This window comes from Canis aureus, chromosome 21, assembly GCF_053574225.1.
Source record: "Canis aureus isolate CA01 chromosome 21, VMU_Caureus_v.1.0, whole genome shotgun sequence".
In the NCBI taxonomy this organism is placed as follows: Eukaryota; Metazoa; Chordata; class Mammalia; order Carnivora; family Canidae; genus Canis; species Canis aureus.
In genome coordinates this window covers 3,115,677-3,136,274 of record NC_135631.1, presented here as the reverse complement: position 1 = coordinate 3,136,274, position 20,598 = coordinate 3,115,677, and the positions used below count along the sequence as shown (strand labels likewise).

At 54.7% G+C, this 20,598-nt stretch overlaps 3 protein-coding genes and 1 long non-coding RNA gene across 9 annotated transcripts in view; 2 read left to right on the top strand and 2 right to left on the bottom strand.

Annotated features, from left to right (window-relative positions):
• The window catches only part of LOC144292239 (uncharacterized), a 15,890-nt gene extending 5,654 nt beyond the window's left edge, over positions 1–10,236 (top strand). Inside the window, exon 2 of the long non-coding RNA XR_013359683.1 lies at positions 6,189–10,236. This is a non-coding gene — a long non-coding RNA (uncharacterized LOC144292239). The remainder of the gene's footprint in view (positions 1–6,188) is intronic.
• Positions 8,625–12,241, bottom strand: PRDX5 (peroxiredoxin 5). 3 transcript variants are annotated; one of them, XM_077862216.1, is made up of 6 exons: positions 11,996–12,241; positions 10,144–10,278; positions 9,543–9,674; positions 9,431–9,469; positions 9,206–9,267; positions 8,625–8,882 (listed from the first exon to the last, which is right to left on the bottom strand). In XM_077862216.1, the coding sequence occupies exons 1-6, from the start codon at positions 12,050–12,052 to the stop codon at positions 8,777–8,779; spliced, it is 531 nt and encodes a 176-aa protein (XP_077718342.1). In that variant the 5' UTR covers positions 12,053–12,241; the 3' UTR covers positions 8,625–8,776. The 3 variants fall into 3 exon arrangements, with proteins under 3 accessions (XP_077718342.1, XP_077718344.1, XP_077718343.1); XM_077862218.1 differs by lacking the exon at positions 11,996–12,241 and adding an exon at positions 11,480–11,719; XM_077862217.1 differs by lacking the exon at positions 11,996–12,241 and adding an exon at positions 10,418–10,477.
• TRMT112 (tRNA methyltransferase activator subunit 11-2) lies at positions 11,965–13,216 on the top strand. 2 transcript variants are annotated; one of them, XM_077862226.1, is made up of 4 exons: positions 11,965–12,445; positions 12,536–12,601; positions 12,761–12,850; positions 12,940–13,216. In XM_077862226.1, exons 1-4 carry the CDS (start codon positions 12,368–12,370, stop codon positions 13,045–13,047), a joined length of 342 nt encoding a protein of 113 aa, XP_077718352.1. In that variant the 5' UTR covers positions 11,965–12,367; the 3' UTR covers positions 13,048–13,216. The 2 variants fall into 2 exon arrangements, with proteins under 2 accessions (XP_077718352.1, XP_077718351.1); XM_077862225.1 differs by having other exon boundaries at positions 12,001–12,445; positions 12,536–12,637.
• ESRRA (estrogen related receptor alpha) lies at positions 13,167–20,598 on the bottom strand. Of its 3 annotated transcripts, none has more exons than XM_077862194.1 (7): positions 20,414–20,598; positions 18,624–18,960; positions 15,866–15,982; positions 15,596–15,724; positions 15,014–15,181; positions 14,645–14,914; positions 13,167–14,221 (listed from the first exon to the last, which is right to left on the bottom strand). In XM_077862194.1, exons 2-7 carry the CDS (start codon positions 18,946–18,948, stop codon positions 13,962–13,964), a joined length of 1,269 nt encoding a protein of 422 aa, XP_077718320.1. In that variant the 5' UTR covers positions 18,949–18,960; positions 20,414–20,598; the 3' UTR covers positions 13,167–13,961. The 3 variants fall into 3 exon arrangements, with proteins under 3 accessions (XP_077718320.1, XP_077718321.1, XP_077718322.1); XM_077862195.1 differs by lacking the exon at positions 20,414–20,598 and adding an exon at positions 19,917–20,303; XM_077862196.1 differs by lacking the exons at positions 18,624–18,960; positions 20,414–20,598 and adding an exon at positions 18,016–18,577.

Genomic DNA, 20,598 nt, shown 5'->3' with positions numbered 1-20,598 from the left:
AGTCATGGGAAGCCAGAGTCAGGGAGGTCTGGTGCCAGGCCGGGTCCCCAGAGACTCAGGGTACACCTGCAAGACATGGGCCCTAGCAGCTGAAGAGAGCATGACACAGCACCTGACACTCAGCTTGCTCTCCCCAGCGCACCCCTACACGCCTAGGGGGCACCCGCCCTGCCTCACCCTGAGACTTTTACAGAGGCGGATGTCAGCACCAATCCTCCAGGCAGCCTCCACCCAGCACCCAAAGAGTCTTGGAAATACTGGCTCATGACCCTTTCCTGCTTAAAACCCTCCCATGGCTTCTCCCTGTGCTTTGAATCAAGTCCCAACCTCTCACCATGTCCTTTGAGGTAGAGGCTCTGCCGAGTGGCCCCAGCTGTCCACACAGCCTCATCCCTTGCTCCCCCCAACCTCATCTGTCGCAGGGCCCTCTCTGCTGCTAGACTCTCACCCTGGACCCCTGGGGACTTGCTGTTCCTCCAGCCTGAAGCACACACACACACACACACACACACACACACACACACACATTCCCCCCCAACACCCCACGTCTGGCTCCTTCCCATCATGCTGGTCTTGCTTAATAGCCTATTTCTCAGAAAAGATTTCCCCTTTCTGAAGCAGACCCCAGTCCTTTTCCCTACCAGACTCATTCTTCTCTGCATCTTCCCTCGTTCACAAGGTGCCGAGCCACAGAAACCATGAGCGTAAAAAAATAAAAAAAATAAAAAAAATAAAAAAAAAAAAAAGAAACCATGAGCGTGCCAACACGTGCCGATCACTTACCTGGGCCAGCTCTGTTCTCCACATGTATTAAGCACTTAATCCTCTCCACAGATGTAAAATGCAGCTGCTATGATTATCATCCCCCTTTTATGATGAAGAATATGACATATAGAGAGGTTAAGTCACTTGCTTCAGGCCACACAGCCAGAAAGAGTAGAGCCAAAAAAACAGAAGGCAGCCCAAGTCATGTTTTTGAGCAAATGAATTCCTATGTCAGAGGCAAGGGAAGTGAGGTGCAGAGGGGCGCAGCGTCAGTAAAATCAAGGGTAAACCCAAGGTTGCTTGGGGGACTCCAAAAGCCACAGCAGCTCCCTGGCTCTTTGTTGTGTTGTTGCTGTCTGGCAGGAGAGCAGCACCCAGTCAGCAAGCATGGGGAGAACAGTGCCAAGCCTCAAGGTTGTCAGCCTCCCTCATAATTAACAACATATGCATTAAAGGCAGCTCCAAGGTACCATTAAATACCCATTAAGCTAGCAAAAATAAATCCAGAAGGTAAAACTCGGATTGGCACATGGTGAGGAGAGAAGCATATTCACACATCACTGGTGGCTATCAAAACAGCCTCGGAGTTTCCAGAGACCAATAAAACCACCAGACCCAACACTCCAGCATCTGGGAACACGCCCTGAGGAAGGAGCCCGAGAGGAAACAAAAATAGAAAAGTCTCTGAAGCTGCCTCTAGCCAAATGCTGGAGGCACCCAGATGTCCACCAAGAGAAGCCAACCAGGCTGTGGCTTGTGGACAAAACCCCCTAATCCCTGCCTTTACATGGTCCACTCAGGCCAGACCTGGCTCCCCTCCCTCACCTCTGGGCTGTAGCAAGGCTGTTCCCACCACCTAGAACACCCTTCCTGCCTCTGTTCACTGGACTGTCTCTTCATTTCCTAGCCACAGCTAGAAGTCATTACCCCCTGGAGGGGTGGGCTGGTGGGCAGCATCCTGTCATACCCTGAACACCTAAGTCTGGGCTTCCCCTTCACAGCTCCCCTCCCACACACTGTAAGCGCTCACCCAGGGTTTGGTACCCCCCATGGGACTGTAGGCATGTCGAGACAAGCACCAGCTCCATTAGGACAGGAGCTCTGTGCCTGGAGTCGCCCGGCATCTCTGTGTCCCCAGAGCCCAGCAGGGGACCCGGCACCCAGATGACGCTCGGCAAATAGTCACAAGGCGCAAGACACCTAATGTGACCCGAAGGGCTCATGTGGGCGAGCAGAGCCCTGGAAGTTGAAACACGCCTTTCATAACTAGGGTGTGCACACGCCTGTGGCTCAGAATAGATGAGCAACTTCATCTTGGGAGAAGTCACTGAGATTCAAAGTCTATCTTCGTAGTGGGGAAAGTAGTGCAATTTGGTGAGACTAAACACCACTCAATTGTGTACTTTAAAAAAAAAAAAAGATTTTATTTATTCATTCATGAGAAACACAGAGAGGCAGAGGCACAGGCAGAGGGAGAGGCAGGTTCCCTACAGGGAGCCCGAGGCAGGACTCCATCCCAGGACCCTAGCATCATAACCTGAGCTAAAAGCAGACGCTCAACCATTGAGCCACCCAGGCGTGCCCAGAACTGTGCACTTTTAGAGAGTGAATTTTATGATATGTGAATTATATGTCAAAAAACTCCTCCATCCTTGATGAAGCTGAGGGGGTGGCCCACGAAGACTAGTTTAGGCAGGGGCCGGAACAGGCATGGTCCTCAGCTAACAGGATCCACCGGGACCTCGAAAGGTAGAGCATTTAGGCCAGCTGTAGGAAAGGGAGGGGCATCCCAGGCGGTGAACATTGTCAGGAGATGCTAAAGAGGCTGGAGGCCCCCAAGACTGGGGAACTGGGGTGACTGTGGCAACTAAAATTACAGGGAACAGGAGAGAGGCTGGAGAGGGATCACTGGGGATATGAGGTGACCACAAAAGGACATGGGACAGCTTAGTATGTGTCCCTGCCATGCTGATGGGAGTGGCAGCAGGTGCTCCCATCCTTTGGGAGGCAATGGAGCCCCCAAAGGTCCCTGTGCTCAGACACGATCCCTGTGTTGCCCACAATGCTCGTTTCTTCCCAGTCTCCTTTTTCCCTTTCTCCTTTAGCAATGGAACCCCTGGCTTTTTAGCTAGAAACATGGCAGCCTCTCTCTCTCTCTGTGTCTCTTGCTCGCTCTGTGTCTCTCATGAATGAATAAATAAAATCGAAAGAAAGAAAGAAAGAAAGAAAGAAAGAAAGAAAGAAAGAAAGAAAGAAAGAAAGAAAGAAAGAAAGAAAGAAAGAAACATGGCAGCCAGTAATAGAGTTGACATTTCCCAGCCTCTTCTTGCAGCTAGTGTGACCAAGCAACTAAGTTTTGGCCAGTGAGATTTAAGTGGAAATGATACATTGAGAGTTTCCAGAACACCTTCTTAAAAGACAGCTGGTGTGGACCTTCGATCTCCTGTTCCCCATTTCCTCCTTTTTTTGCTGGCTGAAATCTAGATGTGGTGGCTGGAACTCAAACAGCCACATTGGATTGTGAGATAGAAGGCAGATGTTTAAAATGGCAGAGCCGGGGGGATCCCTGGGTGGCTCAGTGGTTTAATGCCTGCCTCTGGCCCAGGGCATGATCCTGGAGACCCAGGATCGAGTCCCACATCAGGCTGCCTGCATGGAGCCTGCTTCTCCCTCTGCCTGTGTCTCTGCCTCTGTGTGTGTGTGTGTGTGTGTGTGTGTGTGTGTGTGTCTCATGAATAAATAAAATAAAATAAAATAAAATAAAATAAAATAAAATAAAATAAAATAAAATAAAATAAAATAAAATAAAAAATAAAATGGCAGAGCTGGTCACCTGGGTGGCTCAGCTGGCTGGACATCTGCCTTTGGCCCAGATTGTGATCCTGAGGTCCTGGATCAAGTCCCGCTTTGGCTCCCTGCTCTGTGGGGAGCCTGCTTCTCCTTCTGTCTCTCATTAATGAAAAAATAAAATATTTTTTAAATGAATGAATAAAAACAAAATGCCAGAGCAGCAAAATAGGAGAAACATGGGTCCCTCGTAACCATGGAGCTGCTGTACTAACTAGCCCTTGACTGTCAATCTTCCTACTGCATATCTGTGAGCTAAGCCTCTATCTTAAGTCACTGGGATTGTTCACTCGAGCAAATCTAGTTCTAATTCAGACCCATTATGGTCAAATTTAGGCTGAAACAATGGGAACCAATATCCAGGATGCTGGAGAAAGGATAGCCCCCTCTCTTTCCCTTCCTTCACTTCTTTACTGTTTCCCAAAACATGTCTTGAGCAGGGCACCTTACCTGTGTTTGGGAGGGGGGGGAGACTTCAGCTCAAGTAGGGAATTTTTTTTTTAAGATTTTATTTCTTTATTCATGAGAGACACAGAGAGAGAGGCTGAAACATAGAGGGAGAAGTAGGCTTCCTGCAAGGAGACCAATGTGGAACTCGATCCCAGAACTCTGGGATCACGCCCTGAGCTGAAGGCAGCTCAACGGCTGAGCCACCCAGGTGTCCCTCAAGTAGGGAGATTTGATGCAATAATAACTTGCAGATTAATAACATGGTAGATTGATATGCATATTTATTAGCACCAAAAATCTGTGCATTCACACAGATGCTATCCAAACTACTCCAGAAGTTGTGCAAACACCCGTGCACATACACACACACATGCACGCATACACACACAATCTTCTGACTCCATTGTTACTCCTCAACATCTGCATGGCCAAACCCCAACAATGACCAGCAGGGTGGGTTCCCTCGGGATCAATATCCCCCCAATCATGGTACCTATATAACTACAGCCCAAGCCCAGATCTGGGCCAAGAATGTCAGCACTCTTCCACCCCCCCCACCCCCCCCAACTCCCACCCCTGTCTCTCTCTGACTCTCTAGGGCCTCGCCAAGACTCCCCACAGGGACGCTTTCCCAGCTCCTTAACCTCTGAGACTTCAGGTGCCAGACAATGTATGGAGAATCCTGGGGACCTAAATACAACAGATAACAAGAGAATCACTAGCCCATTATACTGAGGAGGAAACTGAGGCCCAGAGAGACACAATCACAGGAATCACTAATGACAGGACTGCGGTTTGACTTCTGTTCTAACTCTTAGCTCTCTCTCTTCCCTCTTTTCAAGAATTTATTTATTTATGGAGCACCTGGGTGGCTCAGTGGTTGAGCATCTGCCTTTGGCTCAGGTCGTGGTCCTGGGATCAAGTCCCACCATTGGGACTCCTCTTCGGGGAGCCTGCTTCTCCCTCTGCCTTTCTCTCTGTGTCTCTCATGAATCAATAAATAAAAATCTTTTTTTTTAAAAGATTTATTCATAGAGACACAGAGAGAGAGAGAGAGAGAGACAGGCAGAGACACAGGCAGAGGGAGAAGCAGGCTCCATGCAGGGAGCCCGATGTGGGACTTGATCCTGGGTCTCCAGGATCACACCTCAGGCTGCAGGCGGCACTAAACCGCTGCGCCACGGGGGCTGCCTAATAAATAAAAATATTAAAACAAAGAATTCATGAGATTCAAGGTCCGTCTTCGTGGTGGGGAGCCATACAGGCTGCCCCTCAACAAATAAAAATCTTTTTTTTTTTTTTTTAAGATTTATTTATTTATTTTTACTTATGATAGACACACACAGAGAGATAAAGAGGCAGAGACACAGGAGGAGGAGAAGCAGGCTCCATGCCGGGAGCCCGACGTGGGACTTCATCCCAGGACTCCAGGATCGCGCCCTGGGCCAAAGGCAGGCACCAAACTGCTGAGCCACTCAGGGATCCCCTAAAAATCTTTAAAAAGGGCAGCCTGGGTGGCGCAGCGGTTTAGCACTGCCTTCAGCCCAGGGTGTGATCCTAGAGACCCGGGATCGAGTCCCACGTCAGGTTCCCTGCATGGAGCCTGCTCCTCCCTCTGCCTGTGTCTCTGCTTCCCCGCCCCCCGTCTCTGTGTCTCTCATGAATAAATAAAATCTTTTAAAGAAAATCTTTAAAGTATGTATGTATTTATTTATTTAAGAGAGAGAGCATGCACAGAGGGGCAGAGAGGGAGAAAGGGAGAGAATCCCAAGCAGATTCTGAGCTCAGTGGAGCCAGATGAGGTCTCAGGACTCTGAGATCACCTGAGCTGAAACTAAGAGTCAGATACTCAACAAACTGAGCCACCCAGGTGTCCTTCTAGTTCTTTCTCTACTGACATGCAGGATGCATGGTGGAGAGCAAGGATTCTTTTGTTGTTTTTCTCTTTTTAACCGTGTTTTGGTTTTTTACGCATGCTAGGCACTGTGCCCAATGCTTTACTTAAACTCTCTCATTTGTTCCCAACAGCCATATGATGTAGGTTGGATTATTCCTACTTTAAAGATGAGGGAAGCAGAGAACTAAATAGCCTACCCAAGGTTGGCAGCTTTTTTTTTTTTTTTTAGGATTTTTGTTTATTATCTATTTGGGGGAGAGAGAGAAAGCACACATGCACAAGCAGGGGAGCCTCAGAAGAAGATGGAGAAGCAGACTTCTGGCTGAGCAGTGAGCCCAACACAGGACACGGCCCGACCCCAGGATCATGGTATGAGCAGAAGGCAGATGCTTAACCGACTGAGCCCCCCAGGCACCTGAAGACGTGCACGTTCTAAGGAAAAGGGCATGACTCTCAGCAGCTCCTCAAAGGGACTCCTGACCCAGAAAAGGCCAGAACTACTAATACCGAGTAAAATCCTTGGCCTTCCAGGTCAGAGTTCCTGTGCCCTTGGGAAGGTCAGGACAGGTGGGTGAGTTTTATCTGGAGATGTGTTGGGTGAATATCTCATGGTTTAAGATTAGCCTTTTGGGACACCTGGGTGGCTCAGCCATTGAGCGTCTGCCTTTGGCTCAGGGTGTGATACTGGAGTCCTGAGATTGAGTCCCACATTAGGCTCCCCAGAGGGAGCCTGCTTCTCTCACTGTCTGTGTCTCCGCCTCTGTGTGTCTCTCGTGAATAGGTAAATAAAATCTTAAAACAAACAAAAACATTAGCCCTTTGGCCACCAACAGCCCAGGAAGCTCACGCCTACACTGCCCTGCCAGTTACAGCTCCAGGCCTCCAGAACCCACTGGTCTAGGCCACTATGCCCTGGCCTGCCCTTTATCTACAAGCCTGAAATACAACAGGTCCACCCAGGAGCTGAAGCTCTGCCCCATTCTCTTATAATGTGATCATTGATCCCAGGGCCTCCAATATCCACAGCAGCTAACAGGACACCACCCACCCCAGCAAGCTAAGATAGGTGGCCACCCTCACTCACACCTGACTCCCATCATGCTCACCAAAGGGGCTACACAGGCCCTAGAAGCCTCCTCAGGCTGGCCAAGAGGCCCAGGAAATAGCAACAGGACCCTGGAGGTGACACTCTCTCTCAGAGGCCTTCCTGGGCCTCAGACGAAGAGTCCGGGAGTGAAAGAAACAAGCTGCTGAGTGGCAGCAACAGAGACTGGCTTGTGCTTACAGTGGAGAGGTGCCAGGGCAGCATAAGCTCTGCAGGGAAGAGCAGTAGGGCACACAGCCAACGTGACAGGAGGCTCAGAGAGCCTAGCCGCTGATTCCAGCACTCTCTCCACCTGAGACCCTCAGGCTCACACCCCCCAGGATCATGAGGATTTTTACTACACCTCAAGAGGCAGCTCTAAGTGTCCACCCTTCTTAAGACTATGAGCTCCTAAACACAGCAGAGGCCTAGTGATTGCTGCCTGATGCCAAGTGCAAGACTTCCCAAAGGCAAAAAGCAGAGGCCCAAGAGCAGGGCCTGCACACAGCAATGGCCTGCAGCCCCAATCCCTGTTGGCCTTCCTGACCCACAGCCCCTCACAGTACAGCCAGCACCAATCAGGCCTCACTGGCATCTCCTCCTCTACCCAACAACTCACCTAGACTCCTCTCCCAGGAAGCTCTCCTGGATTAAGCCAGTACTGCCTCCACAGATGGAGCCCTTTCTATCAGTCGGGCCCAAAGTGCCAGAAGCCCTTCCTGGGGTGCAGGTGCTCCTGGGAGGGGTTTGACACGGTCTAAAAGAATGGTGGGGCAAAAGCCTGGCACAGGTTGGGCGGTAGCTAGAGCCAAAGCCCCTATCCTGAGGTTTAAAGTCTACATGAAGTCAGCCAACACCCAGAGATCAAATGCAAAAGGTCATGGGGGCACCTGGATGGCTCAGTTGGTTAGGTGTCTGCCTTCGAGGAAGGTCGTGATCCCAGGGTCCTGGGATCAAGTCCCAAGCCAGGATTTCTGCTCAATGGGGAGTCTGTTTCTCCCTCTCCCTCTGTCTGCCACTCCACCTATCTGTGCAAGCAAGCTCTCTAATGAAGAAAAATCTAAAAAAAAAAATAAAAAGAAAAACATCATGGCTGCAAGCCAAGTTTGTGTATGCCTAGGGCCTATTCCCTCTACACAGACTGCTCTGTCCCTTGCTCTTTGGACCACTGGCCCTTTCCCAACCTGTATATTGATGCTTCATAACACTTTATTCAAATGTTCTCCCTATGTCCTTAATAAAATCAGGCCCCCCACCTCATTAGTACCCCTTAGGCCCCTGCCCACTACCTTCACAGTTGTGACTGTCTTAAGGCCTGGCCCTCAGCAAATCAGCAATTCAAAATCGAGGAGTAAGGGCACCTCAGTGGTGCAGTTGGTTAAGCATCTGACTCTTTTGATTTCAACTCAGGTCATGATCTCAGGTTCATGAGATTGAGCCCTATGTCCAGGCTCCAAGCTCAGCAGGGAGTCTGCTTCTCTCCCTCTGCCTCTCCCCACCCCCTACTACCCCCCAATACACCTGCGCTCTCTCGCAGATAAATAGATCTTTAAAAACAAAAACAAAAACAAAAACAAGGACTCATTGAAAAGCTGAAATGTTTATTGCAGAAATTTGGTCACAATTCCCACTGGGTGGACCTCATCGAAGTTGGAGCAGAGTGGGCCCTTTGTCCAGGGCTGGGCAGGTGCAACACACGAAAGAGTAGAAGGAGTATATCTGGGCCCAGGCACTCAGAGCTGCGAGAGGATGTTGGGGGCCAGGCTGCAGGTGAGGCCTGTACCATCTGGCTCCACATTCAAGGACTTCACTATGCCATTCTCTATCACCATAGAGAACCTGCCAGAAAGAGAGACGGCCAGGGGCGCTTGGGTAGTGCAGTGAAGCATCTGACTTTTGGTTTCCCCTCAGGTCATGATCTCAGGTTCATGAGATCAAGCCCTTCATCAGGCTCTGCACTCAGCATGGAGTCTGTTTAAGACTCTCTCTCCCTCTCCCTTTGCTCACTTCTGCACACTTGTGTGCATGCTCTTGCTCTCTCTAAAATAAGTAAATCTTTAAGAGAGAGACACCAAGCCAATTACAACAGCCTAGGCCTGAAGGCTGGGAATGGAGGTCGAAGGGGTGCAGGGGAACCCCACAGAAGACCCTCCTACTTTTACCTCTTGAGCCGATGATTTCCAAAGAGAGATACCAATGAATCATCTAGTAACAAATCTGTCTCCTAAAAGAAAAAGCAGAGACAAGGCTTAGAAACTTCCAGAACAGACCAAGCCCTGTCCCCACCAGCTGTCCCTCACATTATAGCCATGTCCCTCCCAGTTCCTGTATCCAAGGCCCGGCACAGGGACCACCCTCTAGTGTGGGGGTTGCTGGTGTGCACTCACCTTCCCAAAGGCCCCAGTGGGGTCAGCCAACAGCCTAACCTAAGGAGAAAGTAAAGGTCAAAAGAACAATCCCCTGCCTGGCCCCTGACCCCCTGCAGGGCCCACATCTCACCTTGCCTCCTGAGTTATGTGCTCGTCCCCATGCCTCAGTCACGAAGACATCATTAACGCTCAGACAGGCTATCACCTGGACCCCCTTGGCCTTCAGAGCCTCAGCCTGCTCCATGAATCCTGGCAAGTGGGTCTAGGAGGGGAAATGAAGGGTCAGCAGAGGGATAATTGCCTCTGCTCATTGGCCTACCCATTATCTCCAGGAAATCCTCATTTCCTTTTGAATATCTTTGATCAGACCGTTAGAAACGCATAAGCCACAAGGAAGCTCAGGTCCAAACTCGAGTGTTCGGTAGTCACCATGAACTTCATCCCAGGGACATGACTATACTTTATTTACCCAAGCACCTTCCATGGTGCCCATCCATGGTGCCCATCACCAGCAACATCAATAAGACAGGTGGGACTTAATCACAAGACCCTTTTCTCCTGCATTCCTGATGTCACTACCTTTTCACCACCTCCACTTATTTTCTGAGTGCTCTGATAGGCCTTCTGTCACCTTATCTATGTGTTCTCGTCGCAAGCTGCCCTAGGACTTAGGAACAATACAGATGTATACACAAGATTCCAACCAGGGAGTCCCAGAAGGGTGGTCTCACCTTGGAACAGCCAGGGGTAAAGGCCCCAGGGACTCCAAACAGCACCCCCTTCTTGCCCTTGAACAGCTCTGCCAGGTTCACCTCGTTCCCAGGCTCCCCTTCAAAAACCGTCACCGAAGGGATGGCATCTCCCACCTAGAGGGAATGGCTTCATGATTACTTTGGTTACTTTAAAAGTGAGCAAAGATGACTAGAGATAGGCTAGACAAGGAAATAAGGAGTTGGGGAGTGAGGGGGTGGGTAAAGAGGGCAAAGGAAAGGTGTTAAACCAGACCAGGCAGTTCCTTCTAGTGGAGCAGAGTTGACAGACTTGTAACATCCTAACCAGCCAGTTTCCAGCGGTCCCTCCCTGCCACCCTACCTACCCTCTTCCCCCCACCGCCTGATTACTCCACATCCTCCAGGTTTCAAGATGGCCCTATTCCTTTCACCGGTTTGTTGGTGACAACAGAAAATGGAGGAGGAGGCCTCCCTGGGTGTTGCAAGGGGTTGAGTAATCAGGGAGTCTCTTTCTTACCAGAAAGAAGTGGGATCTGCAGGCAGGGGAGGAGATGCATGGGGCCTATCTAAGGGGTGAGGAGGAGACGCTGACAACAGGGAGGGAGAGGCCCCTGGCCAGGTCTGAGTGTCCAGCGCTCAGGAAGAGAAAAGGGGAGACCAGCAGAAGGTGAAAAGTTGGGGAGGGGGAATAAAATAAAAGGAATTTCTCAAAGGGGATGGATTAGTCTACTTAGGAAGAGTGTGAATGTTTCATGGAGCCAGAGGAAATACGGGAAGGGAGGACAAATCAGGGAGTGGGAGGAAGATAAAGGAGGAGGAGGTTTCAGAAGAACGTGGAAGGGTTCCCAGGATCATTCCAGGTGAGGGTTTGAAAGACTCGGCAGAAGGGTGGGCATGAGCTGCGGGAGAAGCGGAAAGGAGGAGACAAAACAGGGGCTCTAACGGAAAACACTTGTTCCAGACGATGGGGTGAAGAGTGATGCCCCAAAAATATAACAAGAACGTGCAGGAAGGTTTGCAGGGGAGGGGCACGTAGGAGGGTTGAAGAGCAGCCCTGCGGCAGAGGAGAGGGCCGGTTCCGGAAGGCGGAGGAGACGCCTACAGATGGTGGAAATGGGAAGGGGGCGAGGGGAAGGCTCGAGAGCTCTGGGGCTGTCCAGTGGATGGGGTACAAGTCCCCTAAAACTGGCGAGACTGCAAAAGGGTGTGGCTGAGGGAGAACCGCAGGAGGAGCGTCCGGCGCGGCGGGCAGGGGTCCTGAGGGCAGGAAGGAGGGGGATTCTCTCCCGGGAGGACGGGCGGGAGGGGAGCTCAAGCTGGCCCGGCCAGCGGTCACCTTGATTGGGGCCATGGCGGAGGCGGCGCTTCTGAAACCGTGGGCCCCGCCAAGCGTCCAGTCCCTGCCTCGCTGCCGCACCCTCCGGCTGTCGACACTGCCTGTGCTGCAGACCCGAAGGCAGCCGCGGGGACGAACCCGGAGCCCACCCGGCCGGTCAGGGCGTCCAACGCAAGCGGCCGCACGCCGACCCCGCTGCGCACCACGGCCCGGCCCCCGCGGCCCAGGCGCGGCGAGGGGCGGGGCCCAGCAGGATAAGCCCCCGCGGGATCCCGCGAGAGGCGGAGCATCAGCGAGGCCCGCCCACGGCTGGGCTCCTCCACTGCGCAGGCGTCGGGGCGCGAGCAAGGGGCGGGGCTTCTGGGGCGCTCGGCTCTTGGGCGTCTGGGGCTGGACAACCAGGGCAGTTACAAGCGGGCGGGGCTTTCGACAGCCGCGCGGCTTATTTGCGTGCAGGGATGGGTTGTCGCTCTCGTGGTGGGCGTAATTTACGGATTGACCGCGGCGTTTCCTTACCCGGAAGCGAGGGGCGGCAGACGATGGTGCCAGGCCGCCCGTGTAGGAGAAAAGCATGTTTATTTTGCATTCAGCAAAGGCCCCTGCGCTGCGGCGGCTTTACACGTGATCTACACTGAGCGTGATCTGTAGTGAATGGAAGCCACTGGGGCTACGCCGCAGTCCTCTGCCAGGCCGCTTCCGGCAGCAGCGCGTGACCCGACCAAGCTCTTCAAGCCCCTCCGCCCCGGCTGCTCGGGAACTTGCAGCATGCCGGCCACTTCCGCTGGCCCGAGCCGTCCAATAGGACAGAGACGGGAGCGGTTCCGGAAGTGACGCGAGGAGCGTCTGCTTTCCTCCGGTTCCGGCCTGGGGAAAGCGCGTTGCCGCGACATGAAGCTGCTCACCCACAACCTGCTGAGCTCGCATGTGCGGGGGGTGGGGCCCCGTGGCTTCCCTCTGCGCCTCCAGGTAACGGCGGGGGGGCGGGCTCGCGGCCGTGCCCTGGGCGGAATGGAGAAGCCGGGCTCTGGTCCCTAACAGAAGCCCTCCACCCTGCAGGCCACCGAGGTCCGCATCAACCCCGTGGAGTTCAATCCCGACTTCGTGGCGCGTATGATACCCAAGGTGGAGTGGGCGGCGCTTCTGGAGGCGGCGGAGACCGTGAGGACCCTCCCCCACGCCCGTGTTCACCTTCCGGGGGAGTGGGGCGGGGGGGAGTGGTCTCACCGCCAGCCCAGAGCGAGGGGCGGGACGCCCGGAGATGACTTAGGCCTTTGCCCACAGTTGCATCTGGTCGAGGTACCCAAAGGGCCGATTGAAGGGTATGAGCATGATGAGAAATTCCTGAGGCAGATGCACCACGTGCTGCTGGAGGTGAGAGCTAGCCCATCGCTTGCTTCCCCGGCCACCCAGCCACAGCCCGAGGCTGCGGGTACTCAGCTCTGTTCCCCGCTTCCCCGCAGGTGGATGTGTTGGAGGGCACCCTGCAGTGCCCAGAGTCTGGACGTCTGTTCCCCATCAGTCGCGGGATCCCCAACATGCTGCTGAGTGATGAGGAAACCGAGACTTAATCGTGCCAGATACTAATTTTGAAGTCTGTAACTGTGTATGTTTCTGTTTATATCTAGCCTATTTGCTAGTCCGTCGTGTATCCCCACCCGTGACCCAGTGACACACGAGAAACACGATGTTCTTGAGCTCGATATATTTCTTTTTCTCATTAAAGGTTCAAAACCAAAAGCGGTTTCTCTTTGCAGCAAATATACATTAAAATAGAGTCTCTGTACAGCCAAGGGCTCTGGGCCCTGGCTTGCCCTATGTCCCTGCACCTCCCTGGCCAAACCCAAAAATAAATATAGTGTTATTGCTCTGCAGGGCATAGAGGCAGTGCTCTCACTACCCCCTGAGGAGGCTGGGTGGGAGCTGATGGGGGGCCATGGCCACCCCAGGGGTCCAGGGGCTGGAGCCTGCTTGGAGTTATTGCTTCAAGGGGGGGGGGGCAGTAATGCCCAATGCAAATGATGAGGAGAGGAGCGAAGGGGGCAGGGGCCTTTGCTCTCCAAATCCCCCTCTGCTCTGGAGAGGGGGTAGGATTAAGCAGCAGCAAAAGCATCACCCACTGGGAGACTGTTGCCTCCACTCCCTTCCCTCCCTGAGATCAGGCTTCTGCCCCCGCCCCCAACACACACACACATGTCCCCTGCAGCCCCCTATGGCTTCCGCAAGGCCCCCGACACTCTGGGGGCACGTTATGGCTTGCAAGGGGCAGCACTGTGCCCAGAGCCTGGGCGCACACATTCCCAGCTTCTAAGACCCCCTGGGAGAGAGGAGGGGAGGGCGTAGGGCCTGTTCCCAGGGGCTGATGATATTGCCCTGGCCCTGCCAGCAGGCTGTGGCACTGCCCAGACCCCAGCTCTGCCCCCTTGGGGCTGAACCCATTCCGGGCGGGTCCTGCCAGCACCCCCACCCATGCCCACCCCTTGCCTCAGTCCATCATGGCCTCGAGCATCTCCAAGAACAGCTTGTGCATGGGCACCTTGCCCTCCAGCTTCACCCCGTAGAAATGGGCCAGCACTTTGCCCGCTGTCTGGCGTAGGAGCGGTAGTGTGAGCAGCAGCCTGCCTGCCCGCCGCCGCTCAGCACCCCCTCCGGGGCCTGCCCGGCCGGCTTCATATTCCAGCAGGGCCTCATGTAGAGCTTCTCGCAGCTGCTCCACAGCCTCGGCATCCTCAATGTGCACGGAGTCTGCAAGGAGGGGTCAGATGCTGTTGACATGGACCATCTCCAGAAATGGCTAAGCCCACATCTGCTTGAGCACTGTGGGATGGGGCCTGAGGAGGAGCCAGATGCAGATCCGATAGGCTTATTGGAGCACCACTCACTGCTCCTGCCCATGAGCCATGGCCCACCCTTTCTTCCTCACCTATGGCCACCTTTTGTCTTCCCCCCACTTCCCTCCCACTGAATCGTTCACCTGTCCACATAAGGATGGCCCTAGAGCTCCAAATCCTACATGTAGTTCCTGGGTCTGCCCTCACCTTTGGGACTTGAAACAAAACACTATTCATCCCTAATCCCCAATTTTTATCATCTGTGAGATGAGATGGTGCCACAATCAGGGTTACAGACTAGAGGGCCTCCTGGAGACACCTGTCACCATGGACTCACCTGAATTGGCAAGGGCCAGAGCCTTCAGCAGGACATATTCCTCACGCTCCAGCCTCAGGGCCTGCAGTCGCCTCACCAGCTGCAGCAGGGCGGCCCCAAGTTCCCCCAAGCCAGCTGCTCGTGCCCCCTCTTCATCCAGGACCAGGTCCTCAGCAAAGGCCAGCTCATCCTGCAGTGGCAGTGAGCGCTGGGCCACACCCAACACCAAGACCTCCATCCATACACTCTGCAGTACTGACATCTGGTCAGACAGTGACAGTGACGAGAAGCCTGGAGGATAGTGGGAAGCAGACCTGGCTGAACAAGCTCACCAGAGCCAGGCATGGCCTGGCCTACAGAGGGAAGCCCCACATCACCCCGGCCCTTTACCTGGGATACTCTTGGCCCAGCTGATGGTGACCACAATCTCTCGGTCAAAGAGGTCACAGAGGGTAGCCACAGCTGGGAGGTGTCCGTCAGGGCCCGCTGGGTCAGGCATGGCATAGAGCTTCTCGGGCTCTACCACCAGCAGGTGAGACACCAGTGCATTTACAGGAGCTGCAGTGACAGATGGAAGAGGCGCTCGAATTCATCCCCCTGCAGGCCCCTTCAGGGTCAAGTGTCTTGCCCAAATTAGTTCCCCTGCAGCCTTCCTCATAGCCACTGGCCAGCCAGGCCTGGACACTGCTCTCGGGAAGGGCTCTCACCATCTCCCAGGGAAATCAAGTTCATGGACAAGTTCTGAGTATGAGAAAAATCTTTCCCGGTTCCCAGGTGTACTACTCAGGGACTGATTTAAAAAAAAAAAAAGGTATTTTTAAAAATACTTCAGGGAGATGTATTGCCAACAAATGAAAGGAAAACCGAGAGCCCAATGCCCACGATACCCATCCTGGGTGACAGACACCTAACAGGCCTCTCATGTCCCGGCCCCATCTGAACCTGAACTTCAAGGACCCATAGCACTCTCACCAGTTTTCCGAGGGCCTCCAGCTACTGCCAGGGGTCCAGCAGGGAAGGAGCCTGGGAAGGGTAACGGGTCCACCTCGGGCCGCCGCTTGTACTTCTGGCGCCCACCTCGGACACGGTCCAGACGTACTCCTTGAATTTAGGATAGGGCTGTGTCCATGGGGCTGGGGGTGGCTTACTGTGCAGAGCCCTCCTGCCCAGTAGATTCCACCAGAACTTCCCAGGCCTTGCCCACCCCAGCTCCATGCACCCAGGCCCGTGCCCCGTGCTCACCCTCCTTGAGCATGCCCACCCGCAGGCACTTGGTGAAGCGACAGGCCTGGCAGGCCTTGCGTCTCCGCTTGGTGATCTCGCACTCGTTGGAAGCCGGACAGCTGTACTCGATGCTCCCTGCCAGAAAGAGGCAGGGCTCCAGTGGCGGCCTCCCAGGGCCCAGAGGGGGCTCAGAAGATGGGAGAGCCCGGACTCACCCAGGGCAAGCACAGGTCTGGGAAGAGCAGGAGTGCCCAGAGTGTGGCAGGGAAGCCCAGAGCCCTAGGGGGACTGGCCTCTGGGCTGGGGGCTCCTGACTAGGCAAGGGAAGCTTGAGACCAGAGGTGTCAGACTGACCTCTGCCCCCAGCCTCTAGTCAAGCCACGTCCCTGGACTCTACTAACCTCATCTGTTCCCATCCAGGGCCACAGCAGCCTCCACACTGCTACATCCCATAGTCCATTCTTGTCCTCATCTTACTTGGCCTAAAGGGGCATCTAATGCCATGGATCATGTCCTGCTCCCACAAACATGGGGACACTTTTCACCTTTTGCCTCTAGGACACCACACCCATCTTCCTTCCACCTCACTGACCACTTTGTAGTTTCTGTGTACCCCACACACTCCTTCCATTGAAGGACCCAGGGCTGCCCTGGGACCTCGTCTCCATCAACTCACTCCCATGGTGAACTCACCGGTCTTGGGCCTTCACATTTCTATCAATAGAGCTGCGTGAACTCTAGACTCACATCCCACCGCCTCAACCTCTTGTACATCTAGAAGGCGTGACAAACTTCACTTGTCCTAAATGGAGCCCTCGACCTACCCCTCCAAAACCTACAACTCCCATGTGTCCAGCTGTTCAAGCAGAAACCCAGGAAACATCTTTGATTCTTCTCTTACACCAAAATCCAACCCATTGACAGGACCTGGTGAGCTTCACCTCCTAATATGTCCAGAAGCTGACTCATCCTAACCCCGTGCCTGCTCCCACCCCTAACCAGAGTCACCATCACCTCACCTTCCTTCTGGCCTCCTCTTCTGCCTTGTTAATGTCAATACAGGGGCCAGGACAACTCCTTCAACCTAAGTCAGATCCTGTCCCTCCCCTGCTCCAAACCCTGTGATTTCCCCCCTCAGAGTAAAAGCCCAAGTGTCCCTGAGGCCTGTGAGGTCTCCAGGGCCCACCTTTCTAATGTCATCTGCCTCGCACTCTGCTCTGGCCCAGCCAACTCAGAATTCCTCACACAGACCCCAGCCTCAGGGCACACCGCTCCCTCACCTCCTTCAGATCTCTACTCCCTGTCACCTCAGGGAGGCAGGCCCTCCCTGGCCCTGCTCTGAGAATGCCGGGTGCCCCTCTACAGACTTCTGCCACCTGCCCAGACTGATAGTTTCTCGTCACCTCTTGGCACCCTCTGAGCCACTACACACATACTTATTTTATTATCTGTCTTCCTCCTTTAGCATCTGCTCCATGAAGGCCAGGACTGCCTAGTGCTGGGAACATGGCCTGGCACGTAGTGGCAGCTCCTCCTAACATCTGACTGAGTAAAGGCATGTTGGCCCTCCTGGCTTCATAGGCACATTCCTCCTATACCCTTTATTCAGGCCTGTGCAGGCAGCTCAAGACACCTCCTCCGAGGAGACCTCCAGAGCCCCCAGCCCAACCAGATTCCTTGGCACACATCCTGCTCCTCCCCCTCCAGACAACAGCTATATTACAACAGTTTTGTGCAATTCATTGTTTTCTCTCTCACTTCTGCTGGAATATACATGGCTTAGTCCCAGCTAGGTCCCCATGCCTGGAACAATGGTCAGAACAGCAAAGCACAGGTCTGTGAAGAACAAGGGCTCTGGAGGCGGCCAGGGGCCCATCCTGACACTACCACTTACCAACTACATGACCTTGAGTGAGTCCAGTACCTAAGCCCCCAGGCCCTCAATTCTCCCATCTGTAAAATGAGATCAAAACAGTACTTCCTACAAAGACAGCTAGTAAGAATGGAAGGAAATGTCAAGGTAATGTGTTCAGCATGGTTCACAGTGCCCAAATGCTCAATAAATGATTGTGATCTATGGCTAAGGCTCAATAAAGTTTGGCAACGGAGTCAACAGAGAATGAAGGAGTGCTAGGTGGGTAGGAGACACCTGGATCTGGACCACTTACTTCGCCGGCCTTCCAACCAGAAGAGAGCACAGATGGTTTTAGAGCAGTGGGTGTTGGCCAAATCAAAACCCACTGGAATGTCACAATCAGTTGCGAGCCATCTGTCCGAAGTTCAGTTATAAGTAATAAGCAGAGGCAGCTGTCAGCTCTGGACCTGAATCAACCCAAGTTCAAATCCTGGTTCTGCTATTTTCTACCCATGGGACCTGAACAAAACTTTAAAAAATCTTCCTGGGCCGCAACTAGGGTCACAATGCTGGCACCTTATGGGTTGCTGAGAGGTCAGCAGCAGCCAGAAGCGAGAACACAGTTTAGAAGCAGACAGGGGCTGCTTCTAAATTTTTCAGAGCCACCAAGGAAGGTGCTAGGGTCCCAGCACCCAGAAACCTAGAGTCCTCTCTCACATCCCACATCCAATCAATCCATCAACACATCCTGGTGGCTTTATTTAACTTTGCAGGGAAACAGCACTCCCAGGAGGTAGGAGGAACTTGGGAACCCCAAATGGTACTGCAGCAGTCTGAGGACCTACTGCCACCCAGCAGTGCACCCTGGGGAGTGCTAGGCCCAGAAGGGCAAAAACGCACAGGAGTGCAGTGGGGGCTCACCCTGGATGGTCCTCTTGAAGAAGGCTTTGCAGGCCTCACAGGACGCCACACCATAGTGGTAGCCAGAAGCCACATCCCCACAGACGAGACAGAGGCGTTTGGGCAGGGAGCTGAGCACCAGCTTTCCACCACCCTGCTCGCCAGGCCCAGCCCCCTCCCCATCCTCCTCTTCCTTGTGGCCTGGGAGGCAGCGGGTGGGAGCTGGGCCAGGAGCCAGGGCCACAGGGGGCTCAGTCTCGGTCTCCGAGGAACCCTTTGGGCTGTCGGGGCTTGCTGGCTCTGCCTTGATGTAGAGAGGCTCAATGCCCACCACCTGGCTGGACATGGCGCTGGTCACCTGCAGGGAGAGACCTGTTGGGTCACACAGGGAGACACTGGGATGGGGGATGGATACACAATGCCACCCTGGTTGCCCAACCCCAGGCCTAGGGCCAGGCTTCCAGGATCATTGAGGGGGAGGGAAGGAGGGGCAGAGTCCATGGAAGGGCTGCCCATGAAGAGGGCCCCCCCCAGCTGTTACCATGGGAACAGAGCCTCCAAAGCCTCCAGGGCCAGTAACTGACAGCAAGGTCTCCCACTTGGAAAACTGGGGGAGGTCTGGAAACTCCCTACTCCCACCAGGGCCAAGGAGCAGGGTAACCTTAGTCCCCAGGTGACCTTCAACCCCATCTGGAATCCTCAGCCAGTAGCCAGATACCTCTCAATTTTCTCCAGATGTTGGACACCTTGGTGATTTCCCTTCACTTGGGTGTCCTCCATTCAAAAGTGCAAACCAGGCACACGAGGGCAGTTGGTGGGGTTCACGCACTCCCACTCACCTGGGTTCCCAGGTATCCTCACATGCTCACACATGCTCACTCTCTACTGGGCACTTCCGCGCTCTCACACATGGCCTTCCCCAAACCCTGGCTCTCACTCTGGCTTCCATTTGTCTTCACACACTCCTAAAGTGCACAACCCATAAACAGAGTCACACCCAAGGCTCACCATCACACACACTCAATCCCAAACACACTCACCTTGCGCCCACCTGACACACACACTCAAACCCTTTCACACCTGACACCCCGCCCCACCTAGCCCGGCATCCCAATCCCAGGCCCACCGGCCGACGCGGGTCCACCTCCTTACACCCCACCTGGCCCCCTAACCCCCGCCAGCACAACCGCTCTTACACTTCTGCTGCCGCAGAATCCTCTACCTCAGGGGCGCCCCGCCCCCCCAACCTGCGCCCACCTACGGAAAGTTGCCTAAAGTTGCCGCGCCTCCCCTCCCCCTCCGCCCGCAGGAGACCTCTATCAGGTTATCAGGAAGTAAATGGGGAGCGCCAAGGAGGAGGAAGTTCTCCCCTGCCGGTGCGATGACCTTTGACCCAGAGAGGCGGGTGGCCCACGGCCCCTTCGAGCGCCCCCACGTGGTCCTCGAAGCCCCTTCCCCGACAGGGAACCCTCCCTGTCTCCCACCGAGGCCCGCCCCTAGGACTTCGACTTGCTCCGGGGGCGGGAGTGAACCCTGCCCTGGGGCTGGATCCGAGGCCCAAGCCTGACCCCGGGCAGGACCCGCAGCCGGAGCCAGAACCGGCCCCTGCCCCAGGCCGACGCACTAGGACCTTAACACCGGATCCCGCCCGGACCCTAAGCCCGTCCGGCCCTGGACCCGGTCCCAGCCGTGACCCCGGTTGGTCCCGGAGCCGGAGCGCCCCCGACCCCCGCCTCCCAGCCGCGCTCGCACATGGCCCCCGCGTCCCGCCCGTCCCCCGCCCTCAGCGGCGCTCCCCTCCGCCCCCGGACCTGGGGCTCCGGCGAGGCGGGCTGGCAGGCATGGGGGCCGAGCGGCCCGGAGCGCCGGGGTGAGCCTGGGGCCGCGAACGGCCCCTCCTCCGCCGCCTCCTCGGGCCGCACCGCCCCGCCGCGCCGCGTCCCCTCACTCGGCGGCGCCGCCGGCGGCTTGTAGGACACAAAAGGACATCGCGGCC

What these genes read in the sequence shown, in the direction of transcription:
- TRMT112 (XM_077862225.1), top strand. Translation starts at nt 12,368, where the DNA reads ATGAAGCTGCTCACCCACAACCTGCTGAGCTCGCATGTGCGGGGGGTG. An exon ending in GCTTCCCTCTGCGCCTCCAG is followed by an intron (nt 12,446 to 12,535) that starts GTAACGGCGGGG and finishes TCCACCCTGCAG; the next exon opens with GCCACCGAGGTCCGCATCAA. An exon ending in TTCTGGAGGCGGCGGAGACC is followed by an intron (nt 12,638 to 12,760) that starts GTGAGGACCCTC and finishes CTTTGCCCACAG; the next exon opens with TTGCATCTGGTCGAGGTACC.
- ESRRA (XM_077862194.1), bottom strand. Translation starts at nt 18,948, where the DNA reads ATGTCCAGCCAGGTGGTGGGCATTGAGCCTCTCTACATCAAGGCAGAG. An exon ending in GGTGGGCATGCTCAAGGAGG is followed by an intron (nt 15,725 to 15,865) that starts GTGAGCACGGGG and finishes CCTAAATTCAAG; the next exon opens with GAGTACGTCTGGACCGTGTC. An exon ending in TGGAGGCCCTCGGAAAACTG is followed by an intron (nt 15,182 to 15,595) that starts GTGAGAGTGCTA and finishes CTGTCACTGCAG; the next exon opens with CTCCTGTAAATGCACTGGTG.
- PRDX5 (XM_077862216.1), bottom strand. Translation starts at nt 12,052, where the DNA reads ATGCTTTTCTCCTACACGGGCGGCCTGGCACCATCGTCTGCCGCCCCT. An exon ending in CTGCCGCCCCTCGCTTCCGG is followed by an intron (nt 10,279 to 11,995) that starts GTAAGGAAACGC and finishes CATTCCCTCTAG; the next exon opens with GTGGGAGATGCCATCCCTTC. An exon ending in CACATAACTCAGGAGGCAAG is followed by an intron (nt 9,470 to 9,542) that starts GTGAGATGTGGG and finishes CTTTCTCCTTAG; the next exon opens with GTTAGGCTGTTGGCTGACCC.